Here is a 22,926-nt window from a genome sequence, read left to right as displayed (position 1 = left end):
AACACCGGCAATTGGTTGTTCAACCGTGTGGCAAACATGTCCACCTGTGGACTGCCCCACACCCGAAGAACCGCTGCGACCACCCCTTTGTTCAACATCCACTCCGTCTGAACAGGGGTATGTCGACTGAGGGCATCTGCTAACACATTCACCGATGAAGGAATGTGTTTCGCCCACAGAGTGGTCCCTAGTTGGTCGCAGAATTCCAAAATCGCAAGAGCTTTGCGACCCAAAGTCTCCGATTTGGTTCCACCCCAACGATTGAGATATGCCACTACCGACGTATTGTCGCATCTCAACAGAATTCGACGGTGTCGAAGAACACACCGGAAATGAAGACAGGCACGATGCACTGCCTCCATCTCCAAACAGTTGATATGAAGCTTCCTCTCGGAGAGATTCCATACCCCTGAAATGTGTTGATCCAACAGATGCGCCCCGTACCCGTGCAGCGACGCATCCGTGAACAGGATCAGATCCGGAGCAGGGGGGTGCAACGGAACCGATAGGGACATGCACTTGTCCGACAGGCACTCCTGTATCGGATGAGTGAACCATGGGCCCAGAGGCACTATCGTGTCCCAATTGTGACCGTCCCACCGTGGGGACAAATGCCACTGGAGTGGTCGTTTGAATCGTCTGAACCGCATGATCAATGAGGCCAGAGATTCGAGGTGGCCCAACACCACGTGGAGAGATCGTACCGTAGTACTTTGCTCCCCCATCAAACGTCGCGCCGACGTTTGGAAATTGTGGATACGCGCATCGGTGGGACGAACCGACGCTACCACAAGATCGAAGACCACTCCGAGATATGTGAAAATCTGAGCCGGCGTTAACTCCGATTTCACCCAATTGGGAATAAAACCCAATTGGAGGATCGTGTCCAAAACCAACCCGACATTGGTCTGACACTCCTGTTGCGACGAAGCTGGGATCAACCAATCGTCCAGATAGGTATGCATTCGAACCCCTAACAAATGAACATGACCTACCACCGCTTTTACCACACGTGTAAAAGCATGGGGACTCGTCGCCAAACCGAACGGGAGCACACGAAACTCGTACGCTTTCCCGTCGAACAGGAAGCGCAGAAACTTCCAAAACGCCTTGTGCACCGGGACATGGAGGTATGCGTCTTTCAGATCGATCGACACAGCCCACTCCCCAATTTGAAGCAGGTTCCGGACCGAATGAACCGTTTCCATTTTCATGGAAGGAACATCGACGTAGACGTTCAGTGGCTTCAAATTTAGGATTGGTCTCCATTCCCCATTTTTCTTCCGGGCGAAGAAAAGATGAGAATGAAATCCCGGAGTGTCCAGACTGACTCTCTGGATGGCCCCTTTGTCGAGAAACTCGGCAATCATACTCTCCACTAAAACGCGCCGATCCGCGGACGGTAACGGCGGCATTCTCGGAGTGGAAGTAAGAGGGGGGCTCGAAGAAAAGGGTATTTTGTAACCGTGTCGAACGACCGACAGAACCCAGGGGTCGAGACCAGGCAGCTTGCACCAATTTCGAAGGAAATGGTGGAGCCTGCCCCCCACGGGTATGGTTGCTAACGGTACCTCCGAAAGCAACTGCCGATCGTTCACATACCCTCACCCCAACCGCTTACCACCCGTAGGCGCAACGCCTTTGGTGGACTGAGAACGGAACGCAGTACGACGTTTGCGTCCTCGCTTAGCGGAAGACGGGTTGTTACCTGGTTGCCTCCTAGTGTCAGGAACCCTAGGAATCTGAGACGACTGTAAAAAAGCAGCCTTTTTTACAGGAGGAGGCTTGAACCCCGAAAACGTGGACCGACGTTTACCAGAGGTTGAGGGTCGAGTGTTCGGGACTGGTCGCGACAAATCCTTGTCTAGGACAATATTAAAATCGGGACCGAAAAGTAAATTTTCCCGTACCGAACGTGTACGAAAAAACGTCTTCGCAACGTTTGACGCACTCAAACCCGCCAGGTAATGGTCACGCCGTAACAAAAGACTGTTCGCAAACAATCGGCCAGATAACTGAGCGATATGCTTAGAGGCTTTTGACGCAGCCTCCAAACAGCCTTTCGCCATCGCGGGAAGGCTCTCGACAGCCTTATCCAAGCCAAATAGGAACGTACCTAAATGGTTATTAACCTGGAACATCGACTTAGCCAGCCGTTCGAACGATTCCAGATCCGCGATTGGCAATGACACATGCGGCGATGGGGAACAAGCGGCTCGGACACTAGCGGGAACGACCGCCGGATGTTCGAGAAAATCCGCCCCCAACGTCTCATAGGAGTCGGCACGAAAAATGCGCGCTCCCGTTAGGATTTTCCCCGTAGGCAGTGCCGTTGGGTACTCATCAACACCCACTCCCAGGATACGATCACTGCCAGTGATCAACACATCAATGTCACAAAGTGAACTGTGCGCCTCCTGTGCAAGTGGTAAACCCGACTCCTCACGAGGAGTGACCAAATTCAAAGAACGGTTCCCGAAGGAGACACCCTTGAATGTAGGCTGGGCCTCAACCTGAGGTATAGCGTCCCCGCATACCTGTCGGACCTGGTCCCTGACAAAAGCCAGAACCGCCGGATAATCGCACTCCTCCTCTACCTCCGAACCGAAGTGAGAGAGAGCTGGGTCAGCGACAGAATCCGGTCCAACCGACGCTTCCTCTGAAGCCAGGTCACTGTCCACTGGATCCCGAAGATCGATATGGACTCCTCCCCCTAATCGAGACGCCCCTGGGGCAGCGTCTCCCGAGACGGAAACAATAGGAACCGAACGACAATCCCTAACTGCATCGTCAAACTGCTGGCGAGACGCAGTTTCTGCTGGTTTTGGCGGAAAACCAGGGGGGGGGGGGGGGGGGGGGGAGGAATGGGAGCCGCACCCGACGGTCCCGTCTGCGAAAGCAATGATCCCAACTGAGGCGAAGCGTTCAAAAATTCCACAAAACTCCGAAACGTTTCCTGAAAGCCTAACGGTCGTTCCTGCGCCAAGTGCGGAACGGTCGGAGTTTGCGGCCACAGAGTACCCCCAGCCGAGGGGTATCTGCGCGAACCTCGTCCTCTATCGAGTAAAGTCGAAGAGGTAGGGACCAAAGACGGTGCAAACTGTGAGGAGATGTCCGTTGCTACCGAAGTCACCGGACCCTTGGGGTAAACATATGCAAACGGAGGACCCAAACGGGATGAGTCCTCCACCCAACGGTAAACATCGGTCGGGATGCCATCAGAGACGGATCCCGGCATCGGAACAACTGGCTCAGTTCGAAGCAAACTGGCAGAACTCTCCTCGGGCCTTGAGAATGATGAGGTGCCGAAGCGACTGTCAGCAATCGAAGGCAAAGTCGGGGCCACCTGCTCTGCGGACGAAGCAGTGGACCTATGCACAACGGAGTGCATACACAAAATTACAAGTAAAGAAAACTTTTTGCCAAAGCTTAACAGGTGTTAACAGGTGGACTGCAGAATTGAGAATGAAGTTACAGGTAGCCCGTGCAAGGATAGCATTGCGCATATCCGGCAAGGGAGAGAATTCTGCAGTGTGTAGGTATGACTCAGGTTGAATAGCATATTTGTTGTGCTAGCACAGTAAGTTGAATAAGACTATATTAATTGCACTTCCTAGAATTATAAAATGGGCAATAGCAATATATCACTTGCAGCTGTGTACACTGGTGGCACCTAAGTCTGCTCACCTAAGCATTTGTGTTCTATTTTAAAGTTAAAACTCTTTCTTTAAAAATATTTGTTTCACCGCCACAGTACAATAAACCTGTTACTACTGAAAGTTAAAAATTAATTAATTTTTTTTAACTCAAGAAATGAGTGCTTGTTTAGTGGCACCCTCTGTATTTACTGGCCTGCATGACCGCACATAAGTATGTGCAGCAAACATTAAAACAACCACTTCTGTCGCTACTGTTCACAGAAACAACCAACAGGTAATGGATCCGACTTTTCTTAAGTTCTGGACAACAAACACTTCCTATTATAGTTTGTTTCAGGTCAATTTAGATTATGCAAATAGGATAAATATAAATGATGTTCCATGGTTCTGTTTGGATAACACAAAATGACAATATGAAAAAGCCAATGTCAACATTTATGATCATTTTTCAACAAAAGTACCGGCCTCAGTGGCGTCGTGGTTAGGCCATCGGTCTACAGGCTGGTAGGTACTGGGTTCAGATCCCAGTCGAGGCATGGGATTTTTAATCCAGATACCGACTCCAAACCCTGAGTGAGTGCTCTGCAAGGCTCAATGGGTAGGTGTAAACCACTTGCACCAACCAGTGATCCATAACTGGTTCAACAAAGGCCATGGTTTGTGCTATTCTGCCTGTGGGAAGCACAAATAAAAGATCCCTTGCTGCTAATCGGAAAGAGTAGCCCATGTAGTGGCGACAGCGGGTTTCCTCTCAAAATATGTGTGGTCCGTAACCATATGTCTGACGCCATATAACCATAAATAAAATGTTGAGTGCGTCGTTAAATAAAACATTTCTTTCAACAAAAATTGTCTGTTATTAACTGTAAATGAGCACAAAAAGTGTTTATTAAAGATATAGGACAATCGATGATAATTATGAAACAGACTATAGCTAAAAATAAGTCATGCTGTAAACTTTATAGGCAGCCATATTGGTTGTGTTGTGTCACTCGGAGGAAAATTCAAAATATGCTTCCATGTTTACGTTAACAGATAAAATAAAAGATTGATTTCATTTATGGATTCATAAATTACAATAAGGTATGTATTGAAGTTTCTGTGTAAACTTGTGTAAGTTGATATACAAGGTTAATCATTACAGCAGTGACAGACACGTGTTGACAGGTGATAAAAAACACTGATCGAGGCTGGCAAAAGTATACTTTTAGTACATTCATTCTGAATTTTTTTCAATCAAATTGTTATCTATCAGTTTTATACATATATTGACAATCAAAATGTGATGTTTTAACAATTATTTTATGAATTAAATTAACATTGTTTGTTTGTTTACAAACATACCCCAACAATTGTTTCAAGACGTAATGAAACATAATTAACATGCGCAGACTAATGTGACATGAGTGTAACTACTTTCTACAGTGTTGACTGCCAATGGGAATCACTATAGTCTACAACATATAAACCACGGTGGACCAAATGAGAGGGGTTTATACATGTTGAAAGCTATCAATAATATTGTAATCCTTCGACGGCTCGCATAATTAATGTTCCTTTCTTTAACCGTTTCACAGTTTAAATCATATTGTATAAAATTAAATACTCCCCTTCCAGAATAACCCTCACCCCTAGTTTTTCCAAATCACTATTTGTGTCTCCACGTTAATTGTAAACACCATGTTGATCACGTCTTTGTAAACCATTCATCACCAATGTCTTTAATTTGTACTTCTTGTTTCACTTCTCCACTTGTCTTTTCCTCCTTTTTTTCTTCCTGTTTTTCACTCTCTTCTCTTTTACTTAGTTTGTCTTTACTATAAAAACCCTTTGCATCTTTGTCAAACTTCAGCAGCATGACGCCAAGTTCACCATCAAAACGATTCTTTGTTATCTGTTTTAAAACAAGAGATAACTGTAAAACTATATAAAGAGTTGAATGTCTACACACATTTGTGATACATTTAACTAACTATATAAAGAGTTGAATGTCTACACACATTTGTAATACATTTAACAGGAGGAATCTTTCTGGTATGACAAACTCCTGAAATAGATAGAGTACTCAAATGGTTTCAACTGTGACAGGATAGAGTACTCAAATAATTGTGGGACAGGACGTAGCCCAGTGGTAAAGCATTCACTTGATGCGCAGTCGGTCTAGGATTGATCCCCGTTGGTGGACCCATTGGGTTATTTCTCGTTCAAGCCAGTGCTCCATAACTGGTGTAACAAAGGCTGTGGTATGTACTATCCTGTCTGTGGGATGGCATATATAAAAGATCCCTTATTGCTAATCGAAAAGAGTAGCCCATGAAGTGGCGACAGCAGGTTTCCTTTCTCAATATTTGTGTGGTCCTTAACCATATGTCTAATGCCATATAACCCTAAATATAATGTGTTGAGTGCGTCGTTAAATAAAACATTTCCTTCCTTCCTTCAAATAATTGGAATTGAAACAAAACATTTATTATTGTGGCCAATAGTACTTTTAACTGCAGATGAGTCGAATGATTCACTTTTCCACAGGGTCGTAGCTACCGGGGTGCAATTGCCCTCCCCTCAAAACAAAATCAATTTACAATTTACTGGTTATTGATACTGATGTTTTAAGTATTTAATCTCCCTGAAATGGCTAGAAAATCGTATTTCAGAGCCTCTAGATTAAAAAATTTCCTGGGAGAGCATGCCCCCTGGACCTCCCTAGTGTCTTGTGCCTTCCATGCTCATTAATTCCAAGAATGTACCTGCCCACCCCCCAAAAACCCAAAACAATCCCTATCTACAGCCCTATTCCATCAGATTCCCCCCCCCCCCCCCCCAAGATTCCTGTAATAAATGTTCTTGCATACCAGAAAGGAAAGCACATTTTAAACTACAGCTATAGGGTGTCTAACATATGGTTATATTGACACTTGGTTGAAAGAACGAGAGGAAACCCGTTGCTGCCACAAACCTATTGGCTACTCCTGAAAAAGCAACACAGGATCTTCTACACCCATCAGTGAATTGTGATTGCCTCATCTCAAACAGCCCCTCTCTTTACTCTCCCCCCATCAGTGAACTGTGATTGCCTCATCTCAAACAGCCCCTCTCTTTACTCTCCCCCCATCAGTGAACTGTGATTGCCTCATCTCAAACAGCCCCTCTCTTTACTCTACCCCATCAGTGAACTGTGATTGCCTCATCTCAAACAGCCCCTCTCTTTACTCTCCCCCCATCAGTGAACTGTGATTGCCTCATCTCAAACAGCCCCTGAACTGTGATTGCCTCATCTCAAACAGCCCCTCTCTTTACTCTACCCCCAGTGAACTGTGATCAGTGAACTGTGATTGCCTCATCTCAAACAGCCCCTCTCTTTACTCTCCCCCATCAGTGAACTGTGATTGCCTCATCTCAAACAGCCCTCTCTCTTTACTCTCCCCCCCCTCTCTTTATCAGTGAACTGTGATTGCCTCATCTCAAACAGCCCCTCTCTTTACTCTACCCTCATCAGTGAATTGTGATTGCCTCATCTCAAACAGCCCCTCTCTTTACCCCCATCAGTGAACTGTGATTGCCTCATCTCAAACAGCCCCTCTCTTTACTCTAAACCCCCTCATCAGTGAACTGTGATTGCCTCATCTCAAACAGGCCCTCTCTTTACTCTACCCTCATCAGTGAACTGTGATTGCCTCATGTCAAACAGCCCCTCTCTTTACTCTACCCCCATCAGTGAACCCTCATGTCAAACAGCCCCTCTCTTTACCCCCATCAGTGAACTGTGATTGCCTCATCTCAAACAGCCCCTCTCTTTACTCTCCCCCCATCAGTGAACTGTGATTGCCTCATCTCAAACAGCCCCTCTCTTTACTCTCCCCCATCAGTGAACTGTGATTGCCTCATGTCAAACAGCCCCTCTCTTTACTCTCCCCCCATCAGTGAACTGTGATTGCCTCATCTCAAACAGCCCCTCTCTTTACTCTCCCCCCATCAGTGAACTGTGATTGCCTCATCTCAAACAGCCCCTCTCTTTACTCTACCCCATCAGTGAACTGTGATTGCCTCATGTCAAACAGCCCCTCTCTTTACTCTCCCCCCATCAGTGAACTGTGATTGCCTCATCTCAAACAGCCCCTCTCTTTACTCTCCCCCCATCAGTGAACTGTGATTGCCTCATCTCAAACAGCCCCTCTCTTTACTCTCCCCCCATCAGTGAACTGTGATTGCCTCATCTCAAACAGCCCCTCTCTTTACTCTCCCCCCATCAGTGAACTGTGATTGCCTCATCTCAAACAGGCCCTCTCTTTACTCTACACCCATCAGTGAACTGTGATTGCCTCATCTCAAACAGGCCCTCTCTTTACTCTACCCCCATCAGTGAACTGTGATTGCCTCATCTCAAACAGGCCCTCTCTTTACCCCCATCAGTGAACTGTGATTGCCTCATCTCAAACAGCCCCTCTCTTTACCCCCATCAGTGAACTGTGATTGCCTCATCTCAAACAGCCCCTCTCTTTACCCCCATCAGTGAACTGTGATTGCCTCATCTCAAACAGCCCCTCTCTTTACTCTCCCCCCATCAGTGAACTGTGATTGCCTCATCTCAAACAGCCCCTCTCTTTACTCTACCTCATCAGTGAACTGTGATTGCCTCATCTCAAACAGGCCCTCTCTTTACTCTCCCCCCCATCAGTGAACTGTGATTGCCTCATCTCAAACAGCCCCTCTCTTTACTCTCCCCCCATCAGTGAATTGTGATTGCCATGATTTAGTACCTGTAGATACTTGTTTCCCCTCAAAGACTGAAGGCGTTTGTCTTGTAGAATAAGAACATTGTCTGCTTCCTGACTCGCCTTGGCACTGCCAAATATTGAAGCTGTTGTCAAGTCATCGGCTTCCTTCTCCTGCAAATCACCCAACAATACACAAATCATAGGAAAACATTTACAACTAACTTTTACAACAACAAATATTTTTTGGTTGCTTTTAAAATTCAATTAATATTTCTTCTAAAAGAGTACCTATCATCCTGTGTTTAAAAATACTAAAATATGCATAAGACTATCTCAACATGCTGGTATTAAAAGCATATTTTGGTAAACAGTTAAACTGACAAGTAACAGTTGGTGAAAGTATGGACACATGATGTTCAGAGTCAATGAAAAATGTGATAAGAGTGGAGGTACTACTCACCTTTCTTGGGTGAATTACGAGAGTGACGTGGCAGTTCATCTTTGTTGCAAACTTTCTAAAAGCTGAAACAATCATATCTTGTTTGGTAAACTTGTCAACATACTCTTCATTGGTGCCCATCATGAACTGCAGGTTATCAACGACAACATGGACAATGTCATGTACATACACAGCATGGGACATCGTCTGAAACAGCAACACACAGCTAAATGTTACACATAAATAATCAAATTCATAGGTAGAGTTTATGTACTACAATACTGTGACCTAGTTGTCTGTAAGTAAAACATTTAAGAATTAGTCATTCGAAGTTCTAGAATATAAGACTTGCAGAATTAAAGAACATGCCAAGAGTAACCGTGACAACAAGCAGATTACCTCGACAACATTGCGGATGTTTTCCTGGCCGTGGAAGGTCATGAAGTACATTGGAAGATCTTCAAACAAGTTGGCCCACTTGTCAAACTGGTTTAGATGTTTTGATAAATTCAATCTGAAAATTAAGTAATAAAAAAAATATCAATAACGTTTCAGTTAAGTTTTAAAGAATGCCAAGGCAAATGTATATTGGTGGAAGGGCCCTTGCCTGATGGGCAGTGAGTCATAGGATCAATCCTGCTCACATATTCTGGTTTAACCCATCTCAACCATACTTTACACCAAGTGTCAAAATAATCATGTCAGACCCCAAATAGCTGTAGTTAAAAATATGTTGAGGTGTTAAACAGTTTCTTTCTCCTTTTGAAGGATTTTAATATCTAAAGAAGTAAAGTTAAAATATTGAGTTACAATAACAAGAGAAGCTTGAAACTAGTAATTATCACTATTGTTTACGACTAAATATTCAAAGGCCTGGACTACAAATACTTTAAAGTTTACTCTATATTCAGTTGTTTAGTCCCTCTACATGTTGTTTATCGAATACTATATTATTCCTATAGTATTCCTATAAATGTAAGTTGTTATTTATTTGACATTAAAATTGTTACTTTTAATTATTTTGTGATATACCATACTAAATTAATTGTAGATTTGTCATTTTCTCTCACATTAAATTACTATAAACTAATTCTTTAGTGGCAGAAATTCTTAAAATAAACAAAGCTTATTGGCTTTCATTTTACTACCATTACATATTTAAATACAAGTCAACAATATTGATGATACAACAAATGACACTTTTACCATACTATATATTTTATATACAGTCAAACCTCTATTGTAACAGCCACCCAAACTAGGAACTTGGCAAAAGATGCTGCTATGAACATTTAAAAAACGTACTAAACTTGTGTATAAAAGTAAAAACATTCATTCTTAACCCTAAGGTGCATTACATGTTTATGAAACCCCCAACTAATATCAATATGATCATTGATTATAGTTGATTATTAATATTTTTAAAAAGTAACCTTTATAGAACTTGCAAGATAAACTATTCCTCACTATTCCTTGTATTTAGTAACACTACACAGTTTCATCAGAAGCATTTTAGACACAATGCGGCATTCAGTGTACATTACATCTAACTAGCAGTGTCCATGTAAGCAATTCCAGGTTATTATTCAAGGAATACATGTATGTTCCCACTCATTTTGAGGTTCATGTCAATCACTGAAAAAGGAACATTTAGCTGGAGTCAAACATATTATTTTGACACTTGGTCTTGGTGAGAGAGCAAACAAACATCAGAAAGCACATAAATACATGAGATGTATGAGTTTAGCACAAACATTGCCACAATCAAAGCAGGCTAGTTCTCACCTGGCAAACTGGGTGAGCATCATCTTTCCTAATCTAACATTGTTGATCTCAAAACTTCCCCACAGAGTATTCACCTGCAACAAAGACAACAAGAAAAACATTCGGCTATTTCTCAACATGATTCTCTTTAGCATCCATTTCTCCAAACTAACAATGAATAAAATGTTTTACCACAAAATGGACTAAGTCGACACAAAAATGTATGGTACAGTGAAATCTGTTTAAACCAGACCCTGAACAAACGGGAATCCTGTCAAAACCATCCAAGTTTCATGGTCCCAAATTTTTAAATTCTAAAGTGTGACCTTCTAAAATACCAAATCATGTCTAAATATTAGGTCCTCTGTGTGATCTGGTTTAAACAGGTTTCTATGTAGTATGTTTTAACAATAATTTACTGCAGTATTAGTTTTATTATTTTCATTTAAAAAAAATATCAATTTAAGATTTATTCATAATACATAATTTATTCATTTCATAATTTGTACAACATACTGTTTTATGTTATGGTAGTTTTTGTAACAGAAGTTTGGAATACCAATTACCCCTTGTGTACAGAGATCTAAAGAATAATCACTAATGAATGTTGTCTTCCCCGATCCAGTCGGTCCAGTGAACACGGTCAGCTCTCCTCGGCGATGACCCTTCAGTATGCGATTCAGAGCGGGAAACCGCTTCCACTAAAACAACAAGTAGGCAACAAGTAACAGGGCTGCAGAAAGTACTCACCTGCTTGCCAAATGCAAGTAAAAAGTCTCCATCCAATCCGCGACAGCACATCAGCCATGCCAGAATTCAAAACCAAAACCATTCAAACACACAGTTCAGAATGATGATGAAATACACAACACATGTACCACATTGACAATAGACTACTTCAGAGTTCTGAACTGCATAAACGCGACATTCTGGAAACAGAGCTGGTCAATGGTCAATACTTCCAAGAAATGGCTTGTTTACATTCAAATATGTTAACAGTTTTGAATAGATTGGTCTGTTAAATACTTGTGGGATGTCATTTGAATTTTGTAAATCTATATGAAAGAAATGTGAAAAACGTTGTCTTTACCAGAATATTTTCAAATTTATTGATTTGTGAATCAAGGACTGGCGGACTAGTACAAATTCTGAAGGGCTAGTAAATTTTAGTTGGTTCTAGTCCAGATGGCTAGTGAAATATTTTACATTTCTGCACCCATGCATATGACAGACCCAACAGAAAATTATAGTTCCATGAAATTAAATGGGTCATTTCAACCTGTGTAGTGTCTAATGATCTTTGTATTTAGTTTTTATGCTATGATTATGTGAGAAAATAAAGACCAAGTATTATCACTGTAGGTAAAATGAAGTTTTAAGACTGTCACATGTTAAAGGTACACACTGACCTTAACCCCAGCGACCTGTTCCACGTGAGCCAACTCTGAGAAGATCTCCTGCCTGAGCTGAGAGAAAGACACAATGGACTTGTGGCCAATTGGCTTCGCTTTGTCTAGAATGCTCTTCAATCTCTGGCCCTTGCACAGGGCTTTGTACGGACTCGGGTCATCCGAGCTTGGTCTGTATTACAAACAAAGTATCATCATAAACTCACTTTATCCTATAAATATAGGTCACGCGAGATAAACCCGACTTGACTACTTCAGACTAGAATTTCAATAACATCCTTTTAAAATAATTAATTTCAGAACAGTATTTACAAATAAAGGTTTGTATCATAATAAAGATGTACAACTTGTATATTTATTTATGAATTAAGAGTTTAGAAACACATTTTGAATGTGACAAAATGTAGCTATCTTCTTACACAGAATGATGTTATACTGCACAAGTCTTGCTAGTTTGATGGTACTCAATTTGCGAATAAAAACTGGAATAATATGATTTCCCCGACTATTTTTGTTCTATTGCAGGATAAATTAAACAACTAGTTACTCTCTTAAGATATAGACTTTATCATGCTCAGGTCGAAAGGTGAATGTCGCTTGGCACAGGATAAAGCTCATGTAATAATCAGTTATATAATCTACCACCCAACAATCAAAATGTTCTTGAAGACAAAATGAAAAATCAAATGAATTATGTAAATCATGAAAGTAATGGTTTTACGTGTCTAAGCAATTGCAACTTTAATCTTCAAACAACCCAAAATGTGTAATTGTTTTCAGTAAGTTTACTTAGTTTGATCTCATACCAATTAAACCAAAGAATGTCAATCTGATTTTGACTGTTACATGACTAGCATATAGCCGTGACTGTTTATCTGGTAATGCATTCCTCAACTTCCTACTCATACTACCACAGAAATGATGAAGTGTGCACTTAATTTTGTGTATCTACTTAACAATTGACAACTTGTTTTAATTAAGATTTTTTTTTTTTTTTATGAAACATAACTTTCTATTAACATAAAACAATGCTTGCATTTTAATAGACAGACCCAAGTTTGACTCATTCTGAGGTGTCGTTTTTCCATGTCTGAATGTATATCAGGTGTTTTTAAAAATATTTTTGGAAGTAAAAAAAATTATGTGTCAAGTATTATTGCATCAAAACATGTACATGTAAGTTTTTTAAACAAAATTTATTACCCACATAAAATAACTGGTTTGGAGACTGGCTAACAAATAGTTTTACAAATTATAATTTGACAAAAACAATTCAGATATATTGACAATGAGAGAAAATATTAAGAATAGAAAGTAACCCTGGCACTACTATATTTGTTTTCTGGGGTCAATAAACTTTCATTAAAAAAAGAAAAAAAAAGAAGAGAAAGTAAAGAAAATGGAACGGTTAGTTATTTAATAGTTTTTAGGACTTGATTAGAATAGTTAAAATAGGAGACAATAAGATGGCTAATGGTTAATTAATCTCACAATGTTTGCTATTAATAATGAAAATCTCGACAGACATGAATGTACCACTATTTTCTTGGGTCACCAAATAATAAAGTGTTGAAAAGTATGACGAATTATGTTGTATTTTGGACTTAATTTAATATGTATTACCGGTACTTTTAATGTAAGTAATGGCCACTTGTTGATAATGGCAGACAACTACTGCTTTTGTTTTTAAAATCATCTTTTCTTCGACAACCTGATGACAAAGCAGCGTTTGTTTCCTAGCTTCTTCGCAAACTGCTTGGCTGCCTCCCATGCCCGAATGTCATCACCAAACCACAGAATTATCTTTTTAAACTGTTCGAGACTGGGAAGTAACTAAAACACAAGATGAAAAACAGGCATTTTACATTGTGACATACAAAGAAAATACCATACAACCTTAATTATGCAAATAAACATCATTTAATCAAAGTATAATAATCATTATTATGATGATGATCATCATCAGAAATTGGTTAGGGTTTTCACTCAGTTGTGCATATAACATAATAAATAGCCTATTTGGTTAAGAACAATTTTCTCATTCTATGTAACTTTCTAATGTCACCAATTACAGATTTTATTAATAAACATTGTCAAATTTTAATTTCGAGAAAAACATTTGTATAATGATTGATATTTTGTTAGAAATAACTATGGGTTAGAAATAAATGTGGGTTTTGCATTTTTAAAGATAATTTGCCAATTTTTCTCCTCACCCAGAGCTATCTCTGTTACATGCAGGTCATGATTAGAGTTTTTTTTACATGAGGCAATGCGTGATATGAGTTGGAAACAAAATACATAATCTGGTTAAAAAAAAAATTGCACTAAAATTAGGAAGTCTTTGAACCACAAATTTTTACAGCATTGCATTAGAACTACATTGTAGTGACATACAATTGATGTGACAGTTTTCAGTAATGACACATTTTTAATGTGATTATTTAAGAGCTAGTTCACTTAAAGACCAGTTTTTACTAGTTTTCATAATTTTTACCGGCCTGCTAGCCATCTCTGAAAAAAAACCCCACTTATCTGGTGCCAAATTTGTTACGTGATCATGTCGTCATGCTGTCTTTTGTGTCTACTAACTCGTGTCTGATATTTTAACCTCAGTTGCAGATTTAATTGATCGTAACTCATGATTTTTACTTACTGTCATTTGTTTATTCAGCAATTCCTTATAAAATATTAGAAAACGTTTAATTTTGTTGGGGGGGGGGGGGGGGGTGATCACCACTTATAAAAACGGAAGTGGTAGTGTTCATTATCAAAATTATTTATCTTGGGTGCCAAATAATATATACACAGCCTTTACAAAAACTAAACTACTTTTTATCATTTGTCAATATCCATGCGATCGATTCACTTGATGAAGATGGAACTAAAAAGAACAGAAAAATGTTATCCCAAGGTAGGAGACATTTTTATTATTTTTCAGATATCTTAAAATCTTTATTAAAATAATAATATTAAAAGTTTGATGAGTATAGCAAAACGAATACCCGTGAATGTCAGACCGACACTCCGTTTTAATTGAACTACGTTTTAACTAACAGTGCACAAAAGATAAGGCAGCTTGTACATCGTACCAACTTTTCAAAGTCGACCAAAATACAACGATATACGATAACAAAATGTTCCTTTTTTTTTTTTTTGCCTTTCAGGAAATTTGACTACATGTACATACAGTAAAATAACCTTTCAGCTAGGTTTATTTGCTGCAAAAGTCAGTTTTAAAAAATTTCCGTCGGCATACTCAAAATTGCCGTCGGTGTGCCCTTTCACAGATGGTATTTAACATTTTTTTTTTGCCGTGGGTAATAAATTCTTAAGTTCAAGCCCTGTTCTGATTGACAGAGGCTCCATTTTGAGGGTTTCGCTGTATAATACTTATAACAGGCCTACTGGTGTAATATATAATTATGTGTTTTCTCAAACTGTCACAGTAATCATTTGTTTGTCCAGTGTCTTCACACTAGTGTCTGAATTAGTTACTGGTACGTACCTCCTGAGGAAGAACACTGAAGCCTTTAGGTAAAGCAACAGCATGGACTTTGATTTCCTGATACACAGTCATAGCATCAATCATACTGGTTGTCATGACAACAGTAGTAATGTCTGGAGATATTGTGTTCCATCCAAACAGTCCAATAGGCCCAGATCTAGTTTTAAACAAACAAAACCAGTAACATATACTGGGATTTCCAGTAATTAAACCAGTAACATATACTGGGATTTCCAGTAATTAAGGCCTGGAAAACAAACAAAACCAGTAACATATACTGGGATTTCCAGTAATTAAGGCCTGGAAAACAAACAAAACCTGTAACATATACTGGGATTTCCAGTAATTAAGGCCTGGAAAACAAACAAAACCTGTAACATATACTGGGATTTCCAGTAATTAAGGCCTGGAAAACAAAAAAACACCTTGAAGAATATAAAGTTTTAACTGAAACTAGGCCCACGGCTTAAATTAACTTGTTTTTAAACTTCTTATAATAAAGACAAACGGTGCTTAGCTTAGTAACTACATGTAGTTTAACGTGTCCATATACCACTAGGGTTTCGAACACGCCTATCCCGAATCCGGCCTCCGATAGGATTGGGGGTCTGACTCGGGACAGGGATACAAAAGGTGCAAGTTAGCAATGGAGTACATCAAAAATTGTCGTTCCATGACAACTTTAGTCACATGTATTTCAGATTAGTCCAATTGGAGTGGCTACTGGAAAGTACACAAATAAGAAAAGGCTAATTGTAGATCTGTCTGCTCCTCATGACAACCCGTTCCATATTAGCATTAATGAAACAAATGACAAACAGCTATGTTCACTATCATATGTTAAAGTAAATGATGCTATAAAAGTTAATCAAAACTTTGGAAGAAAATCTCTGCTACGAAAAATGGACCTTAGTGATGCATTTAAATTACTTCCCATTAGAAAAGACCAGTGGCACCTATTTGGGATTAGATGGAAGGGCTTGTTTTACTTTTACCACAAGTTAGCATTTGGATGTCGTTCTAGTCAAGTGTCCATGCATACCAGTAGTATGTGGATGGATTCTTTATAGACTGTTGGTCATGCTGTATAATTTGTTTACACTATAGTGTTTGAAACGGGGGAAAGGTCGATTTATAGTAAACACTGACTAATGCACAAGTATAAACGATAATTTGACCGCACATATACACTTTGGACTTCACAAAGTTTCATTTACAACCTGCTCTGGCAGCAGTCAGCAAATTAACAGACATTTGATTCGGTGAAATTCTTATATTTATTTATCATTACATACCAACAATAAACATTCATTGTTTATACCTATACGGTGTTCCACTCCATACAGGACATTTAAATCATTATATGTGAGTACTTGTTCAGCCATTTAATAAAACTTTTTATTTAAAAATATGTTATTTCAGCAAAAAATAAAGTTGTTTCCAATTTGAATCTGGCAGAACTTTGAGATAAGCAATGTTCATTTTGTATTTTTGAAGTAACAATGAACTCACCGGGGAAGAACATCTTTGGTAGTTTTAATGACTTCATCATCAGAGATTTTAAGCAGAAGTCTTTTCATTCCAGCCACTGAACACTGCCTGTTGTAGACAGGAAACAGCAGTGACAGAGATGTCATATCATAGCGCACACGGTATTTATTCATTGTGGAAACGGTGAGTTTCTGTAACGAAAAATAACATGCATAAAACTCAAAATCTGAGGAATAGGTAAAGCAATTATTGTTCACACAGTCACATAGATACACTGTGAAATTTGTTTAACAAGCATTTCATATAAAACAAAACCAAGGAGTTAATATTAGAGAATCAACTGCAAGTGCACAACACACACAGGTACAATGTGTTTCACCAGTCTTTTACCAAATGTTTTAAGTTTGCTTCTTTTAACAACACCACTACAACACTTTTTTTAATCATCAGCTATTAGATATCAAACATTTGGTAATTTTAATTTATAGTCTTAGAGAGGAAGCCCACTACATTTTTCTATTAGGAGCAAGGGATTGTTTATAAGCATCATCCCACAGCCTTTGATATACCAGCTGCGGTGCACTTGCTGGAATGAGAAATAGTCCAATGGGCCCACTGACTGCATCAATGGGCTATGTTCCACCCAAATCATTTACTAAGTCTACAATCAACCGAATGTGAGAATCACTGGAACCGAGTTTGACTGTTTTTAAGCTAAATCAAACAAATGTATTTAGTCTCAACACAAAAAGTAAATAGCAAAATTAAACTTTTGTTGTAACACCACTACTAGAGCACACCAATTAATTAATCATCAGCAACAGGATTTCAAACACTCGGTACTTTTGACATACAGACAAGATCCACTCTATTTTTCCATTAACAAAACTGCCTTGTCGACAGGACAGCTTATACCATCCTTTGATAAACCAGTAGTGGGACACTGGTTGTCACGGAGAAAACTTGACAGATCCACCAAAGGTCCAAAGGAACAGTCAACCATGACCGTACATCGAGAAACCTTACTGAACTAGTAACGTTCAGACTTTCTCAAACTGACAATGTTCTTCTACTGAAAGCAGGCTCTCAGATTTTATGGAAACGATAGTTTCTGGTACCGTGTCGGTAAAATCAAGGAATCAAAATTCCGTTTCCCATGATTATTATATCGAGTACAACTATTTAACACAAATAATATATAACCCATAATTATTTTAAAAAAACAGTATTCGATGGGTTCCCATGATCACAAGGCACGGAACTGAAAAAGTGTTTCCCATGAAATTTGAAATCCTATGGCCTGTGAAAGACTAGACTACAGGAAGGTTACCTCACAATTGAAGTCATCAACAAGCTTGTTAAAATCATCATCACTCAGATCTGCAACTGGCTTGCCTCTCATCCAAAGATCCCCCACCTGTCTTGAATCCAGGTCAAGTTTTTGAACTGAGTCGACGTCCTTGAAACACTCATAGTCCTTCCTGCAGTTCAAAAACAATCAAAGTGGAGATGGTAACAGAAAAATATTATTCAGATTAATTAGCTTTCACTCTGGAAAATACGAAATGTTGAGAAAACATACACAAACTATTCTGCATAGGATCTCCAGATGTATGGTGAATAATGTAAAACATTGAGTGATTAATTGCTCCCCATACTTTGGTTATGCAGGGCCATATTGATACCATATAAAGTCAGATGCTGAGGGGAGCTAAAATGACTGTGAACAGGCGAGTGATGGGGAGCGAGAGTGAAGGAAGGAAATGTTTTTATTTAACAATGCACTCAACACATTTTATTTACAGTTATATGGCGTCAAAAATATGGTTAAAGACCACGCAGATATTGAGTGAGGAAACCTGCTGTCGCCACTTCACGGGCTACTCTTTTCGATTAGCAGCAAGAGATCTTTTATATGCAAGAGTGAAAGCTCTCCTTAACTGGCGAGGTCTGTCAATAGGGAGTTAATTCATTCAATTACAATGACTGTTCATGTGTTTTACCAACATTCCTTTATTAACATCAGTAGCAGATGTAACCTGACCTCTGACCAGACTGCCTAAATATCTTTCATAATACCCTAGGCACCTCTCTCAGTCAAGTGATATCCTGTCTTCTTTGCCATAGGTCAGAGGTCAGGGGAAGGTGATTTTTATTTTATTTTCAGCTAGAAGAATTAGTAATTTTCATACAAACAAAATTCCAACATCTCCATACCTGTTAAAATAGTTGGGAGTTCAGTTCCATATTAAGCAGAAAATGTTGTTTACATGTTGGTATATCTTTATTTTTGGTAAGTGTAACAATTTTGTTTTATTCAGATCTTGCCATGGTTAAAAGATCAACCGAACAAAAAACTTTACCACTTGTCAAATGCACATAAAACATTTTTTTTTTTTTTTTTTTTTACAATTGAATATGTTATATTTATTGTATATGAAGCAAAAGCAATAATGCAAAAATTGTTCCTCAATGACCTTAATGAAATAATACATATGCAGTTAAATTAGACAATTTAAACTCAAACAGAAAACCCAGTTTGTGAAAATTTTCAACCGGTACTGACTATTGGGCAACATTCTAATGGCACCTATTTGAATAAAGCTGAAACACACAATTACACAGCCACTAATTAGAGGTTTTGTGTTCGTCAGATTTACTTTCTCTTGTGCTTCCCGAGCAGCAACACATTGTCCATCAACTCCTGCCAGCCCCCGAGCCGGTCACAGTGCTCACACAGAAAGTGACCTGCAATAAGATGTGAAGCAGTGAAGAAAAGAGTTTTTAAAAGGATGACAACAGAGAAATTTATATTGAATTTACTTACAAAATAAATTTTGTCTTATTTAATTCCTTAATTATCAATAATCATATGTCAGTTTTATAATCACATATATAAACAAGCATTTTGAGAGTACTGCTAAAGCAATACATGTCCCCTACCGGGCTTGATAATTTTTTGTATCTCCTAAATTCAAGGGCCATAACTCTGAAAAGTGGGTAAATCACCACGAAACTTCAACTTGATCTGTAAAGCTATATACAAATGATAAAGCTATCTACAAATGATAAAGCTATATACAAAATATCATCTTGATATCTCCAGGCATTGCAAAAATCTGGAAAACAAATTTTTACATCTCCTAATTTCAAGGGCCATAACTTCGTAAAAAATAGGTAAATCGCCATGAAAGTCAAACTTGATCTGTAACAGTATGTGATAAACCTATACACAAAATGTCAGCTCAATATCTAAAGGTCTTCTGAAAAAAGTCAGGAAAACAAATTTTCACATCTCCTAAGTTCAAGGGCCATAACTGTCAACAATGGATAAATCGTCAAGAAAGTCAAACTTGATCTGTAACAGTACATGATGAAACCATACACAAAATTTCAGTTCATTATCTCAAAGCCTTCTGGAAAAAACATCTGGAAAACATGTGGGACAGATGGACGGACAGACGGACGGAAATGATACCTATAGTCCTCTTCGGTTGGACTGGTAGAGGACTAATAATATATTTCATATACATTTAGCATGTCCTTAAATTTCCATTTTGTAAGTTTGAAAAGTCATGGCAGGTATCACAAATTAAATGAAACTAAATAAACTTATGGTAAATTTCATATTTTTCTTGACTAAGGACATCCGGGTATTGCTATACAATTTGCTTTCATATTGAATCGTCAGGTGTTTACCACCAAATAATAATTAACAGTCAAACAGCATTGGATAGATTTCCGGATTTTGGCTGGTTTCATGTTTTTTGTGAAGTTTGTCAGGTACATTTAATAACAGTTGATAACCAACCACAGAACAGAACTTCAGAAAATAGATGAATACTGCACCTGTGGTCATATTAATGTAGAGTTTCTGCTTGTTGCTATCCTTCCCCTTCAGTTTGGAAATCTTTGGACATGACGATATAAAACATGTGTATCCTTGTTCAAACTTCATCCCCGAGGCTGCCAAGAACTTCTGAATGTCGAGTGGTGTGACCACCTGCTCTTCCTTCACCTCCACAGTCTTGGTGAAGCGTCTCACAGGGACGACGGCAGTGTGCCACGCATGACGCGCAAGTAAACTATTTGTCAGGCTGTGTCTACTAAACAACAAATCACAGAAATGGTTCTTAAACACATGTTGGGGCCAGTGTTTAACACAAGCATGTTTTGAATGAGATTTGTGTCTGGCTAAAATGGACAACATACATGTACAAGAATTTTCTGGCATGATGCATGTTTGTAAAGTTGCTGTTGAGATTAAAGGTAATTGTTGAAACAAACAAGTCTTACACAGCTGCAGACGTTTGTAAAGGTGAACATGATCACATTTAGTGTCTGTCGCCTTGAGGTCAGCATTCATTTGCACAGTCACACCCGGAGTCTTCCTACAGCACTGTTTATTTGCACTCTGAGAGTGAAACTGCCTAGGAACAACCAAAATAAATGGCTTGTGTTCAGAGGAAGGAAAAGTCGCTCCATTTTTCAAATCTCTGATAGATGTTTTCGGTTGTTCACAATGGTAGTGGTCTGTACAACATGTAGCGGTGGCTGACGAACTTGTTTTATGTACTTCACCAAACAAAACAACACATTTCAATTTTCTTGTCATACCAATCCTCCTGTACAAACAGGACATGACCTAAAATCTTAGATACTGCCTCTGTGATACCTACAGTAGTTACAGTGCGGACCTGCAAAAAATAAATAAAAATAGATCCAACATAAATGTACATGTAGGATATACATGGGAGTGGAGTCCACCTAAGTCATATAATTCTTTCAGTGTCTATTAACATAGTTAATGATGATATTTACATGACGTAACACTCCGTATTTTCAATATACAGTTATCTCTGGTGGCATGCAGAGAGCGATCATAACCATCCAAATGTCTGTCTAGCTCTTGAATGGCAGAGTACTCTGACAAATTTACATATTAATCACCAATACACAGAGTACTCTGGCTAATTTACGTATTAATCACTAATACACAAGAGTACTCTGGCTAATTTACATATTAATCACTAATACACAGAGTAGGGGAGGGGAGGGTTAGTTGAGCCACCCCTTCCCATTTCTCTGTAAAGAGTACTTTCAGACAGGTGGTGACACCTATTGACAGCTGGTGACCCACTTTGTCCTTGACCTAAGAAATAAACATGTCTGCCATTTGTATAAAATTTGAGAAGGAAAAGAGTGTTTTTCACATGGAAAAGTTGATTTCAACAAACAAGGTAAGTTGTTTACTATTTAAATAACTGTAAAGATTGTTAAAGTTATATTAGTGGTAATCAATAGTATAATAACTTATGTCTTTTCAAAACAAGTTTGAATCAAATGCAAGACATAACGTTTCCTTGATTAAGCAAAATGTCAAAATGGTGGGAATGGGGTAATTTGTGCCACCTTGAGTTGGGCAAGTTGTACCAGTTGGGGCAAGTTGAGCCATGGCTCATTTTACCCCATTGTATTTTTCAGGATGTTTTGTGGAAGACCTAAACATGTAGATATATTAACACATATAATATGCATCAGTATGCCACATCTCTATAAAGAAAAACCAGAAGGGGAAATACACCCATAGATATCTTAGAGAGAGCTGCTGCGGATATTAGAGGTGGTAAAAGTATACGCTCTGCTGCTAATGATTTTGGAGTGGACAGAATGACATTAAAGCGTTTTATCTCAAAGCGTGATGTTGACCCTGAAGCTATAACTGGATATTCTGCCGTCTCTAGATCACATGCAGTGTTCACACCCAAAATGGAAGAGGATCTTGCAAATCATGTGAAACAGCTTTGTGATCAATTCCATGGTTTATCTCTACAAAAATGTCTTAAACTTGCATCATGTAACAATCTGCTTATGCCAGACAATTGACAAAGAGATGGTAAAGCAGGAAAGGACTGGTGGTTTGGTTTCAAACAAAGACATC

General features: G+C 39.0%; 1 protein-coding gene across 1 annotated transcript; it reads right to left on the bottom strand.

Annotated features, from left to right (window-relative positions):
- Positions 1 to 4,529: 4,529 nt before the first annotated feature.
- On the bottom strand, positions 4,530 to 21,680 carry LOC121390797 (twinkle protein, mitochondrial-like). The gene is made up of 13 exons (XM_041522716.1): positions 20,835 to 21,680; positions 19,646 to 19,733; positions 18,316 to 18,466; positions 17,007 to 17,176; positions 15,495 to 15,651; positions 13,698 to 13,819; positions 11,987 to 12,158; positions 11,144 to 11,278; positions 10,599 to 10,672; positions 9,213 to 9,327; positions 8,835 to 9,020; positions 8,417 to 8,545; positions 4,530 to 5,553 (listed from the first exon to the last, which is right to left on the bottom strand). The coding sequence occupies exons 1-13, from the start codon at positions 21,625 to 21,627 to the stop codon at positions 5,347 to 5,349; spliced, it is 2,499 nt and encodes an 832-aa protein (XP_041378650.1). The 5' UTR covers positions 21,628 to 21,680; the 3' UTR covers positions 4,530 to 5,346.
- Between the last annotated feature and the right edge of the window lie 1,246 nt (positions 21,681 to 22,926).

This window comes from Gigantopelta aegis, chromosome 3 (genome assembly GCF_016097555.1).
Source record: "Gigantopelta aegis isolate Gae_Host chromosome 3, Gae_host_genome, whole genome shotgun sequence".
NCBI classification, from domain to species: domain Eukaryota; kingdom Metazoa; phylum Mollusca; class Gastropoda; order Neomphalida; family Peltospiridae; genus Gigantopelta; species Gigantopelta aegis.
This window is presented reverse-complemented; position numbering and strand designations above follow the sequence as displayed.